General features: G+C 46.9%; 1 protein-coding gene across 2 annotated transcripts in view; it reads left to right on the forward strand.

Moving 5' to 3' along the window:
- The first annotated feature begins 294 nt into the window (after window positions 1-294).
- CAPSL (calcyphosine like) overlaps window positions 295-13,616 on the forward strand; it is a 30,941-nt gene continuing 17,619 nt past the window's right edge. For both annotated transcript variants that reach the window (XM_043488810.1, XM_043488809.1), the window contains exons 1-2: window positions 295-367; window positions 13,326-13,462. In XM_043488810.1, the coding sequence (XP_043344745.1) occupies window positions 13,326-13,462 (137 nt within the window). In that variant the 5' untranslated portion in view covers window positions 295-367. The remainder of the gene's footprint in view (window positions 368-13,325; window positions 13,463-13,616) is intronic.

A 13,616-nucleotide genomic window follows, 5' to 3' on the forward strand; every position in this document is an offset into this window, starting at 1 on the left:
GGAGGCAAGTTTTATGCCCTTCTAGAAACCAAATAATTGCCAGTCAACTTCCGGCTGGCTTCTCTCCTAGGGTAAACAGCTCAGGCTTTGACAGTCACTGCATTTCCTAGGCAACAGAAGTGTAAACTCAAGAAAAGGCAGGGCCAGGATCACGATTGACAATGAGCTGAGCCAATGAGACTGTAAGTTTGCAGCAGTGATTCCAAGATATCCAATTGGCAGGAAGAGGGAGGATCAGGAGGGGTGAGGATGGAAGATGAGAGGGAGGGGCCAAGGGGGATGGGAGGGGACCAGTCTTCCCAGTTGCAAGAGAGAGCGTCCACAGTTTCAGTTCAAAGCAACTGGTGGCAACAGGTTAGCATTTAAGGTAAATCAAAGTTTTTTTTTCCATTAATACTATATTGATCCCTTTTGTTTCACTTTAGCTAAAAAGGAAAGAAGACAGTAGATGTTACTTTCTAAAAGGAAAATCAGAATGTTTATGAGCATTCTTGGCTGTCTGTCTAGCATGGAAATGGCTTGGTACTGGGAGAGGTTTTTGTCATCTTTGTGTAGAGGTGCTCAGATAAACATGTAGAAAATCAATTTCCTTCAGTAAAGGAGAAGGGAACAACCATCACGGAGCAGTCACTAGGTCCTGGGTGCTTGAGTGTGAAGTGTTTGGGTAAATTGCTGTAAGGAGCCTGTATGACCAATGATAAAACTGAGCTTCAGGAAGGTTAAATATCTCCAAGTTAAAAACAATGAAAAGACTGAGCTTTGGTTTAGACTTTGGTTTGTCTAAAATTCTAAGTTGTGTTACTTCTGTGACACCTTGCCTGCAGAACTGACCACTTAGAATCAGATAAGAATCAGAATTCTTATTAAACTGACACAGCATGTTAAAAATTATATTAGCGAGTTGATTGGATTGGTCATGAAGTTGGAAAGAACCTTAGTAAATGGTAATGCCATTTATCCAGGTGTCCAATCCCTTGGCCTCCAGTCTGGGGCATAGTTAAACCATAATAAGTAGATGGAATTCTCTCTTGTTTTTAAAGCTCTTATTTTTTTCCTCAAAACCTTACAGCTGCAAAAATCTTTTTAATTTTGTCATTGTGTATTTTAAGTAGTGAGATTTAAATTGTGAATATTCATTTGTATTTCGATTCAAATAGTAATTATCTAATGATAGTAATGATGAATTCCAGCAGTAGTCTGTAGTATTCTGGTAAGTGTTGATAATAGGATGACAGGTCTGTGCCTTTAAGGACCTAGTAGGAGAGGCAGTCCTGAAAGAGAAGAGTTACGTCGTAGTGCAATATGGATGTCTATGGGCTTTGCACAGATTATACCAAGGAAGATGCAGGCTGTTTTACTCTGAAGAGAGTGGTTATATGAGGCTTCACCATAGTGGTTCTACAAGGAAAAGTAGGATTTCCCTGGACCAACAAGGGAGGGAGGGTGTTCTTGAAAGTGGGAGTCCATGTACTAAGGCCCAGAGGTCCAGAACACCATGATGTGTTTGTGGAGTATGAGTGAGTGTGGATGTAGAATAGATTGTGAAGGGATGGAGATTAGTAGAAAAAAGACTGGAGAGATAGGCAGGGCCAATGTACACATCAGATGCTAAGATGTTTACTCTTTGCCTGCACACAGTGGGGAGCAACCAAAGGATCTTAGACTTGAGTATGCAATTAGGATTTCCATGTTATGAAGATCACTTGGCCAGTCATCTGAATGATAGACTGGAAGGACAAGATTGAAAGTTGGGAACTGGTTGAGGGGAAATTTCCATAATGGAAATAGGAGAGGACCAGGTCCTGGGCTAAATTGGTATCCATGGCAATGGAGGCAGGGGAAGGAACAGATTCAGGAGGTGTCAAAATGGTGATATTTTACAGGAATTGGCTGCTAATTCAAGGCAGAGGGTGAAAAGGAGTCTAGGATGATGTTCAGTTAATGACCTGGAAAATGGTGTTGCCATTTCCTGAGGCAAGGAATAAAAAGGAGGCAAAGATAATGAGTTTGGTTCTGGTACATTAAACTCGAAATGTTTGTAGGTTATTAAAGTGCACGTTGTGTGTGGAAATTTGAGATCTGGCTCTGGAGCTGAGGAGAATGAACAAGTTGGAATAAAGATATGGGATGAGTTGTAATAAACAGTGGATGAGGCTGAGATTGCTGCAGGATATATCAGAGTGAGAAGAGGATAAATCATTGAATCCTGGAAAATAGCAGCATTTAAAAAGGCAGGCAGAAGACAAGGGAGACACCAAAGAGATCAGACCTGAGAGGAAGGGAGATAGGAAGTTAGATTCATAGACATTGACAGAAAAGAGTTTCAAGAAGGATTGAAAAATGTCTTGCTGGGCGGAGTGAAATAAGGTGACTGTTGAAGTTGGCAGTCAGGCTGGTAATGACTTCCTGAGTGTGTGTTCTCTGGAGTGACGGAGTGAAGGCCAGACTGCAGTGGACCGAAGTAGGGACGGGGCATGAGAAAGTTAAAAACAGAGTCTCTTCCAAGTAGTTTGGTTTTGAAGGGTGAGAGCTGGAGGGAGTCTAGGGCTGAGGGACCACTGCAGATTCATGAATGAAAGGGAGGAGTTGGTTACAGATATTGAGAGGGAGGGGGAATATGAGGATGGGGGAGTGAGAGATATAAACTGTTGGGTGTAAGGTAGGCCGCATGTGTTCAGTTGTGTCCAACTCTTTTGCGACCCCATGGACTGTAGCCCACCAATCTCCTCTGTCTACGGGATTCTCCAGGCAAGAATACTGGAGTGGGATGCCACTTCCTTCTCCAGGGAATCTTCCCTGACCCAGGGATCCAACCTGCATCTCCTGAATTGACAGGCAGATTCTTTACCACTGCACCCACCACCTGGGAAGCCCTTCAAGGGCTAGGGAGAGCTTTAAATCAATGTAAATGAAAAACAAGAAAGCTGGAAAACGAGCTAAATATTCAACCCAGAAAGGCAAGGAGTAGGAGGAGAGGGCATAGCTGATCGCTGAGGGTCCAGGAGAGGCTGGGATCCATGCTGTAGGTGGAGAGATTCTCCTTTGATGGGAGGTAATTCAGCACACCCTCTGGGGGAGTGAGGATGAAGAGGAGATAGTCAATGTGAAGAGGAGAAGACAAATATCTTCACAGACTCAGAGAAGAGTCGTGTGAGTGAGTTCATATCTGGTGGCTCCGTTTTTACTATGAATTTCAAGACAAGGTGTGAAGGTGAGTGGCAAAGATTTAAATCAGCCTCTGGAAAGATTGGAAGAAGACCCCACCAGTGTCATCTAAGAGTAGAGTTGCATGTTTCAGAAGGTACCTGTTCACCCTGGTATACGGGTTTGTTCAGGTGCAGTTTGCATCCGGCCTTTAAAGAGAGGACATAGAGACACAATGAGCCAAGTTAGGCAGGCATTCATGAGGGGCTGTGGGAGACTGACAAGTGAGGGCTGAGAAAAAAGTCGCCAAAGAAATAAAATGGTCTGAATGATGAACTAGGATGTCTAGAATGGAGAGGGAAAGAATGGGTCCAGAAAAGAAAACAAGGTAGGTAGGAATGGCTGCGGTGAAAATGCAGTGTTAGGAGCCTATAGAGTGTTGTGGCAGCCTGAGTGTGGGCTGGAAAAGAATTTCTAGACATGAGACAAAATGAGAGAATAGAGTTTACTAGAGTGGGAGACACTTCTAGAACAACAGGCTGGCTCAAGGGAGAGCCAACACTTCTGTGGGCTTGCAGCCAATTTTTATACCTTCAGGACAAAGAAAATTCCTTTGGGGATGGTGGTGTTAGGCCATTGGTCAGGGGTCTTTTTGTCCCCACCTTGCCTAATATGGTGATGCCAAGTGTTAGGGATAGGATGGCTCATAACATACAGGATGGTTCATGACAGTGGTTGCTCTGGTGCTTGGTTCATTCTGGATTTGTTGCCCTATGACCTTGGTATAGGGCTCCACTTAAAGGCCTTGTAAGGTCACAAGCACCTAGGGTTGGAAGAATGAAGCTGAAAGGTGGAAAGTGAATGTTGAATTTTTTACTTCAAGATGAGACTAGTCTTGACATAACAGAATGCAAGAGAGAATCTTGGAAAGCCATGTATAAAGAGTGAGCAGATGAAGTCAGTAGAAACCAGGGATCTACAGGATCCTCATGACTGCATGTTGGGTGGGTTGTCTCCATAAGCTCTGAGGTTTTGCCGATGGACAGGGGCACTTGGGGTGGAGAGGGGCTCTCTGAGGCAGGATCTGGAGTCTCAGTGATTTAGGAAAGGACAGAGTTGAAGAGAGACCAAGGGGGGAAGTCCAGCTGAGCTGTGCTTCAGAGATGGATGTGAAGATGGATCACGGTGTGGAGGTGGCGGGGTGCATCTTGTGGCTGTTGTGCAGTATCTCAGTCACGTCTGACTCTTTGTGACCCCATGGACTGTAGCACACCAGACCTCCCTGTCCCTCACCATCTCCCAGAGTTTGCCTAAGTTCATGTCCATTGCATCAGTGGTGCCATCCAACCATCTCATCCTCTGACACCCTCTTCTTCTGCCTTCAATCTTTCCTAGCATCAGGGACTTTTCCAATGAGTCAGCTCTTGGCATCAGGTGACCAAAATACTGGAGCTTCAGCTTCAGCAGCAGTCCTTCCTATTTTTGTAGCCACGCATTCCAGGAAACAAACTCCCTTAGAAGGACAATGCAGATAGTGGAGTGCAGTTTATTACACCGGCGGGCCCAAGGCAGAGTCTTTTCTTAGCCAAGGACCCCGACCAGTTTTTGTGAAAACCTTATATACCTTAAGTGTACATGTCCAAACCCACCTCCCCAAATTCCCTGAAACTAGTCTGAACAAAGGAAAAGAAAGACACAATCAAAGTTAACCCATGATTCATATGCCTTAGGCCTAGGTAGTTAACAGTGGACAATTATCAACAGGTCTGTGGTCATACCCCAATAAATACTATAGAATTTATGATTCTATTTGGTTACACAATTAGGGTATTCTTTTAGGCTACCGAGAGTCTAGGTATCAGCCCTGGGGCTCTTCCATCGGGAGGACTGGTTTTCCAGTTGGTATGTCGTTTCCATAGATACTGGGCATATAGCTCAAAGTTCACAGTCCGGCCCAGGATGGAGTCCTGCTTTCAGGATGGAGCCTGTTCTGTTTCCTCCTTCACTATGAGTATTCAGGGTTGATTTCCTTTAAGATTGACTGGTTTGATTTCCTTGCTGACCAAGGGACTCTTAGGACTCTTCTTTAGCATCACAGTTTGAAGGCATCAATTCTTCAGTGCTCTGCCTTATTTATGGGGTGCATCTTAGAGTCTGTGAGATTCCTTAGTATTTAACTTTTGGGGTGAGAAGTATCTTCATCTGAGAAGACTGCTGGAGCAGAGGTTCTTATACAAATTATGGTACCAGTCAGCCTCTCGGCAGGAAATAGATGGCCCTTTAAAAAAACTTTAATAAAGAACAATTTAAATACAAAGATGTGGATGGGGCTCCATGAAGTAGATAAGGGATGAGGAAACGCCCTGAGGCTGCCAGTGAGGAAGGCAAATTATCCTTGAACCCAGCAGTCACCTGATCTCAGTGAGTGTTGCTGGAAGGGAGAGCTGCCTCTGGCGGCAGACGGCAGTCACTGACGACTGTGGTTTGGCAGAGAGGAAACTGGGGACAAAAGAAACTCCACTCTTTCTCCTCTTGGGGCTTTTCTGGTGGCTCAGACGGTAAAGAATCTGCCTGCAATGCAGCAGACCCAGCTTAGATCCCTGGGTTGGGATGATCCCCTGGGAAAGGGAATGGCAATTCACTTCAGTATTCTTGCCTGGTGAATCCCATGCTCAGAGGAGCCTGGTGGGCTACAGTCCATGGGGTCGAAAAGAGTGGGACGTGACTGAGCCACTAACACTTTCTCCGCTTGCCCTCTGATCTCCTGCTGGTGTCTCCCACTAGCTGAATTCACCTGAAGCCCCAAAGCAAAGAAATCTGGTTAACGCAGTTCATAGAAGTCAACCTCCTGTAGCACAGATGTGGATGGAGAATGGGGCAGGGGAGGAGCTGGGCAAACAGAATATTGAGCTCAGCGTCCTTGGTGACTCAGATGGTAAAGAATCTGCCTGCAGTGCAGGAGACCCAGGTTCGATCCCTGGGTTTGGAAGATCCCCTGGAAGAGGGCATGTCGACCCATTCCAATATTCTTGCCTGGAGAATCCCATGACAGAGAGACCTGGCGGGCTACAGTCCTTGGGGTCGCAGAGTCAGACACAACTGAGTGACTAACACTTTCACTTTCAGTGAAAGATAAGCCAGATAATCCAGAGGCTGAGGATATTTAGGATATTGATATTGGAATAAGAGATTGAGGAAAATCTGATGTCTCTGCATGGAGGAGCTCTTGGTCCCAAGGGACTTGCCTCGCCTGGTAACTCGGGGTTGTGATGGGTGTGCAGGTGCAAAGATCAGAGTGTTTAGTTTCTGGTATCAGCTTTTGCTTTCATCTCTTTAATTAATACATTCAACAGACTTTACCCTACTGAATTTTCCTTACAAATTTTTGCTCTTTATTCTGGTCTCAGTTTTGTATATTAAAAAAAAAAAAATCAAGGTGCATAGAAGCAGTTTTCTATGTTCCAGAAACAAACAAACTGGCATTTGAAAGACAGTATTACAGGAATGATCACTGTGGGTACAGAAAGGCCACGGCTGCCTCCACAGGACGCTAATGTCCGTGAACATTCCCACCATTCACGATGTTCTTGTACACTTCCAGCCATGATTCCATTGCCACCCAGGATCCTGTTTTCCCTCCAGTGCTCCTACATATTTTCAAAACCTGAAGTCAAATAGAATTAAGATTTCCCCAATACTTCAAAGTGTACAGTGTCATTTGTGTGAGCAGGGCAGTACTTATGGCTGATTCATGTGGCTATAAGGCAGAAACCAACACAGAATTGTAAAGCACTTGTGTGTGTGTGTGTTAGTTGCTCAGTCGTGTCCAACTCTTTGCGAACCCGTAGACCGTAGCCCACCAGGCTCCTCTGTCCATGGACTTCTCCAGGCAAGAATACTTGAGTGGGTTGCCATTTCCTTCTCCAGAGGATCTTTCCCATCCGGGAATCGAACCTGGGTCTCCCACATTGCAGGCAGATTCTTTACTGACTGAGCTACCAGGAAAGCTCCTGTAAAGCCATTGTCCTCCAACTAAAACTAAATTTTACAGAATGCTCTTACTTCCTTTGGAAGCTCTGTTTTGTGTGTATCACCTCTGCGGTTGTCCTTGACCTCAACAAGAGCTTGTCACACAGAAAAAGGGACAGGCGAAAAGGCTCCAGGAACTTCCAAGGTCAATTGTCCTCACTAGGTGTGCTTTGGCTGCAATATTGCTAATAAACTCTTCTCAAGTTTCATATATGAATGATTTATGATGACTACAGTGGTTCCTTGTTTAAAAAAGGAATATTTTCTGAAATGTTGTGGGTAATTTACAAAAGCCCCCTGGGGAAGTGGCAGGTGTAGACAACCCCATTCAGAACTTTGGTTCTGCTACTTACGTCTGAACTGACTCAATCTCTTTGTACCTATCTCTTTATTTTGTGAACCAGAAATGTGCATGCATGCTACGTCGCTTCAGTTGTGTCTGATTCTTTGTGACCTTATGGACTGTAGCCTGCCTAGCTTCTCCATCCCTAAGATTCTCTAGGCAAGAATACTGGAGTGGGTTATCATGCCCTTCTCCAGGGGATCTTCCCAACCCAGGGTTCAAACCCACGTTTTCTGCATTGGAGGTGGATTCTTTATTGTCTGAGCCACCAGGGAAGCCACTCCGAAAGGAAGAGACTAAGAAAAATTGTTCATCTTGACCAGAAGGAAATTACATGGAACCTTTAGTATCAATACCCTAGCACTGAAAACTCCAGGAAGGACCCCATGGTGAGACAGAGGGGTCCTCTTTAGGACCCATGAGTGTCCTCCTTTGCTCTGCACTGCCATTTGCTGTCCTCCTCTACCGGGAAATCCTTCCAGTTCTCCAAGGAATCTTTTCCGAAGCCTTGCCTCTCACTCATCGCATTTCCTGATCTTTCTCTGAATTCCCAAAGCAATTTCTCAGCACCTTGCCCTAACTGTTTGTTGTACATAGCGGCCGTGGCAGACCTGACTCTGCCTCTGTCTCGTGGCACATGCTCAGGTGGGGACCTCTATTCACTAGGGTCCTCCAGGGGAGGCAGCGTGCTGATGTGTGCAGTTTTGAGCAAGGGCTTGGTCCCTGGCCTGATTATAATGGTCAGTATACCTGTCCTTGCTTCATGCATCTTCCACTGTGCTATGTTACAACCTTGCCCCCAGGCTTTCCCCTCAAGGTCTTGCTCCTGCCACTAAAGAGTGACCTGGTCTCAAATAGCTGAGCTTCTCAAACTTAGGTATGTGTTAGTAAAGACCACCTGGAAACATGAAATGCAGATTCCCAGCACTCACGCCTAGAGATGCTGTGTTTGGGGTGGAGGGTGGGCATATCTAGTTTTCAGGGGTGGTCTCAGCACCCCTGCTGGTCCCAGGTCTTTCTCTACAGCGGGGCTTCTCCACCTGAGCATGATTGACATTTGTACTGGAGAATTCTTCGTTGTCAAGGGCTCTCCTCACACGCTGAGCAGCATCTCTGGCCTCTACTCACCAGATGCCAGTACCATCCCTCACCCCTGTTGTGACAACCGATGATGTCTCCAAACATCGTCAGATGTCCCCTGGGAGGCAGGATCATGTTTCTTTGGAACCACAGCTCTATAACATCACCTGCAGAATTAGCATAGTCCCTCGCATAGCTAGAGATGTTAAAGGTCTCTTTAGTTGAATAAAGCTCAGATGGATTGGACAAGGGAACCCTCACAATGTCAATAACACAGATACACACCTGTCATTGCACCTTTTCTGGGGTTTTCCCAGTCTTTTCTGCAGAAACCACGACACTTTTCAAATTTTAAGTCTTTCAGTCTCAGAACAGGGACATGCTAGCCACCTGCTACTACTACTCTGCACACTGGGATCTGATATTTATTCCAAAGAAATAGTTTCTATGGGGAAACGTCCTGAGGAACCACTGTTTTTTTTTTCCCTTCCCTCTCCCACGTAGTAATGACCAGTTAATTGAATAGATTGTGGAGTCAGTAGAGATGGTTCAATTTCCCCCAATTATTGCCTTCAAACATTGTTGTAACTAGATCCACCTGTGTTGTTGGTTGTTAGCTGTACACTCAACCCTGCATGAGATGGGGAGGGGGGAGGCGAAAGAAAGAGGGAGGGGAAGAGAAAGAGAGAAAGAGCGGGCACAGGGAGGGAGGTTACAATGCCACTAGATGGCACCAAAGACAACCCAATAAAGAGCAACCCGGGACTTGAGCGTTTCTCTCTTCCCCGAAGATTCTGTTCAAGTTTTTCTCTGAATTCAGCAAGAGAGATTCCATGAACCTCGCTGAGAATTATGAAGAGACAGACCTCCATGCACGTTCAGCTTTCCGTAACCCATTCCACAACGGTTTCCGGAATGCCGGCAGAGAGCTTACTTAGCTAGCGGCAGGCAGCTGCATCTGAGGACGGTGGGATGACGAGCCTTTAACCCGGTCCGATGTCAGGAGATATGGTGACCATGGCCAGTCCCCTTGGGCTTTGCTGCTGGTGCTTCCACTCATTCTGTGCCCCAAAGATCCAGGCCCGCTCCCATGGGGCTTGGGATGCGAAGCTACAAGACAGAGCTCTGGGTGGGGCCTGGGAGCCTCTCCCTCCGCAGCCGGTGGGCCCCTCTTCTCCATCTCGGATGGATCTCTATCTTCTCTGCTCCCACCGCCAACGTCGCCTTCCTGGCAGCATGAACTGTCATCTGGCTGTTGCCAGCCTGGCTTCACCTCCCGCAGTCAGCCTGTCCCACCTTCCTGTCCGTTCCCCACACTTTATCCAGAAGGGCCTTCCATACAGACGGCCGCTCCCTCGCTTGAAACCCTTTGTGGCCTCCTGTCGCTCTCAGGACAGACTCCAGACGCACTACCACGGTGTCCGAGGCTCTAGGGGATCTGATGCCTGCCCACCTGCCCAGTTCTATCTTTCTCCCAATTTCCCCTTCCCAAATCCCCGCCCAATCTCCATGGCTCTCTCTCACTCCCGCCGCTACACACACCTAGTCTTCAATCAGACTTAAATACTTTTGTTTCTCTAGTTATAATCGTTTCTTTCTTTTCTTTCTTCTTTTTTTTTTTTTAACTCACTCTGGCCTTGGCACTTGGGAAGTAGACAACCCTCACCTCCTCTGACAAATCCTGAGAAAGCCCCACTCCAAGGCTGCTTGGCCGCATTTCCTGAGTTTCCTTGGCTCAGCTGTCTTCCCCCTTCCTCCCCGACTGCTAGCTCAGTGCCCAGCGCTTACTAGATGTTTGTTGAGGAAATGGACCGAACTGGCGTCTCATCCGGCAACCTGCGCAGACGCGGTGCCAACACAAGGTGGCGCTGCAGCCACGCACTTCGGAGAGCAGCCTCTTGCTTGGCGCAGGCCTGGCTGGCCCGGCTGGCCCGGCTGCTGTCCCCACGTGGGCTCCTCCAGGCTGAGAGAGGGTCGTCTGGAGTCAGGGACGCCTGTTCAGTTCTGTGATGCCGGTGACATACGTTTGGGAACAGATTCCTGCCCTGGTACCTTCATGCAAACTTCAGAAGCTTGAATGTGGCCTTCACCCAAACTCGACTCATCCTGCCTTCTTCCAAAGCCCTCAGTTCTTAGCAAATTTTGTTTCCTGCCTTGCTAACTAGAGGAGTTCAGTACTCAAAAGTTCATGATTCTCAGCTATTCAGTCAAGGGCTTGCTTCTTGGAGTAATTTGCTCCAATGGTGCCTCCCTGGTGGTTCAGAGAGTGAAGAATCTGCCTGCAATGCAGGCGATCTGGGTTTGATCCCTGGGTGGGGAAGATCCTTTGGAGAAGGAAATGGCAACCCACTTCAATATTCTTGCCTGGAGAATCCCATGGACAGAGTAGCCTGGTGAGCTCCAGTCCACGGGTTCACAAAGAGTTGGATCGATTCAGCAACTAACACTTCCACTTTTTGAAACTATCACAGGATAAATATTAGCTACTTGTTGATGAACTGGTTCATTAAATTGTTAAAAACAGTAGTTAACATGGGCATTTCAAGTACCATGGTAGGCTGGATGGCAGGAGAGAATGTCATTTTTTTTTCCTGGCTATATCAGCTTAGATTCTGGAGGTAACTGCTTGTGGGGTCACTGAGTAGGGACATCTGCAAAGACAGATCAGGTAGGGTGTTTTCCCAGACTCTACCTTGCTCTCCTCTGCCTTGGGGCCATCAAATTGTACTTTGAAATGCTTTTGTAGTATTCACAAAGGTGGTGGATCCCTGCTTGGTCTGAAGCCCCCAGTTTCACTGTTGGCCAGGATTTGGGGGCAGCTTCCTTAACCAACAAGCTCCAGTTTCCAAGTTGCCAGAGGAAGGGGTGGCCCTGGATGACCTTTCGGGGTTCTGCAGTCCTGATGGTGTGTGAATTTCCGTGAGCCACGATAATGGTGGGAGCTGGGCAAGTCGCCTGATTTTTGTGCTCATCAATTTCTTTATCTGTGAAACATGAATCATAGGAGTAATTAGCTCATAGGGTTTTAAAACAATTAGGCGAAATCGACACCTGATAAAATCAGGCATTTAAAAATGTACGGTTGAGTCTCCCTGTTGTGCAGCCATCACCTGCATCACATGCCAGCACTGCCAAAGGAAAGCCTGTCCCATGAAATAGTCACTCCCACGGCCCCCTCCCAGGCCCTGGCAGCAACCCATCTGTGTTCTGTTCATGAATCTGCCTCTACTGGATATTTCATATGCAGCGTGTCCCCTACATACAAACCTTCAGGTTGAGAACTTTGTGGGGAGACCTTCTGGGTTGTATTGGAGGGAGCAGCCTTGGAGGGCAAGAGGGTCATCATTGCTGATGAAAGAAGGAAGTGCCAGAACCTGGGGGCCTGGGGGCAGAGGGGAGCCTTTGAGTCAAGGCCAGTACCCTTGTAACACCAGTATTTTCTGCACTGTGAGTGTTATTTATTTATTTATTTTTTGCATATCCATCAAGCTCTCTTGTTCCTTTTATTCACAGCTCACCCTGAAAAAGAAATTTCTAGAATCTCCCCAATTAACTGGGTCAGTGGGCTCATAGGAAGATTCGTGTTTCTTGGAGCAGAGCTGGCATTTAAAGATTCTTTAATCTCATCTTTTCACATAACAGAGGAGGAAGAATCAGGGGCCCTGAGGTTTGCTCAGGCCTCACCAGGATTGGGTTGCAGTCAGGCCTAGAACCTGGGTCTCCGGGCTCCCAGCTCCATGGCTTTTCCGTGATTGTGTGGATCTCAGTGCCTGACTGCAGTGTCAGCACAGTTTGTACGTTGCTCGTGGACCTTGAAAAGTGGAGGGCTTCCCTGCAGCCGCCCTCTCTCCTGTTTAAATGTTTAAAATGTTTAAAACACAAAAGGCAAACTGTAGAAAAAAAATATAGCTCTTCTTCAGGAGAGAGAGTCTATTTATCTTTCTCTGTCCTGACAACCTACTTAGGTGTTAATGGACATTAACTGGTCAATCCAGGCATTCATGTGTACTTAATCATTCAGTCATGTCTGAATCTTTGTGACCCCATGGACTGTAGCCCAAGAGGCTCCTCTGTTGAGGGAATTTCCCAGGTTAAAATACTGGAGTGGGTTGTCATTCCCTTCTCCAGGGGTTCTTCCCTATCCAGGGATTGAACCCATGTCTCCTGCATTGGCAGGCAGGTTCTTTACCACTGATCCACCAGGGAAGCCCAGTCAACCCAGGAAAACATACTCATTACTCGTAGGAATCATCAAAGCCCAATACTGAGAATCTCCATGAAGACAGAAGCATCAAAAATTAATCTTTAGGCCAAAAAGGAGAATATTAAATCTGCAGTCAAAGGGAATATGGAAACTTCTAGATAAAAGAATAAAGCAGGTAAGACTGGCTCAAAAATTGTTTGGAGAAATGACTTATTTTTGTGTGATGGGAAGAGAGCTTCTGAGAGATGAAAGTATATCATCAACAGGGATGGCTGTATATTTAAAACTGTTGTCCAGGCTGCAGAGATCTGATGTTCTCAGGACTAGGTAAGCCAGTAATAAATGTGCCAGGACATGGTTGTTGCAGCTGAAATCTGGAAATTCTGGGAGGTTTGAGATGGTTCTCAGGAAGTGGGTGAGCGAGTGTGCTGTGAGTGTCCTTCTCAGCGAGGCTGTGGTCACCCTGCTGAGCCAGAGGCACACGGGGAGGCATGACCCCACTGACCAGTGTGTATTCCTTCTCAGATGGCAGGAACCGCACGCCATGACCGAGAGATGGCGATCCAGGCCAAGAAGAAGCTCACCGTGACCACTGACCCCATCGAGAGGCTCCGCTTGCAGTGCCTGGCCAGGGGCTCAGCGGGCATCAAAGGGCTTGGCAGGTAGGACCCGGTCTGTAGGCTGCAGGGAGATGAAGGAGAAAGGCAGAGTGCGGCCAAGTGAGGCTGAGACCAGCCATGGCCCCTTGGGCAAGTCACTTCCTCCTGGGTCTCAGCTCCGCCTTTGTAAAATGCAGAGTTTGGAAGCACTGATCTC

Source organism: Cervus canadensis, chromosome 16, assembly GCF_019320065.1.
Source record: "Cervus canadensis isolate Bull #8, Minnesota chromosome 16, ASM1932006v1, whole genome shotgun sequence".
NCBI lineage: Eukaryota > Metazoa > Chordata > Mammalia > Artiodactyla > Cervidae > Cervus > Cervus canadensis.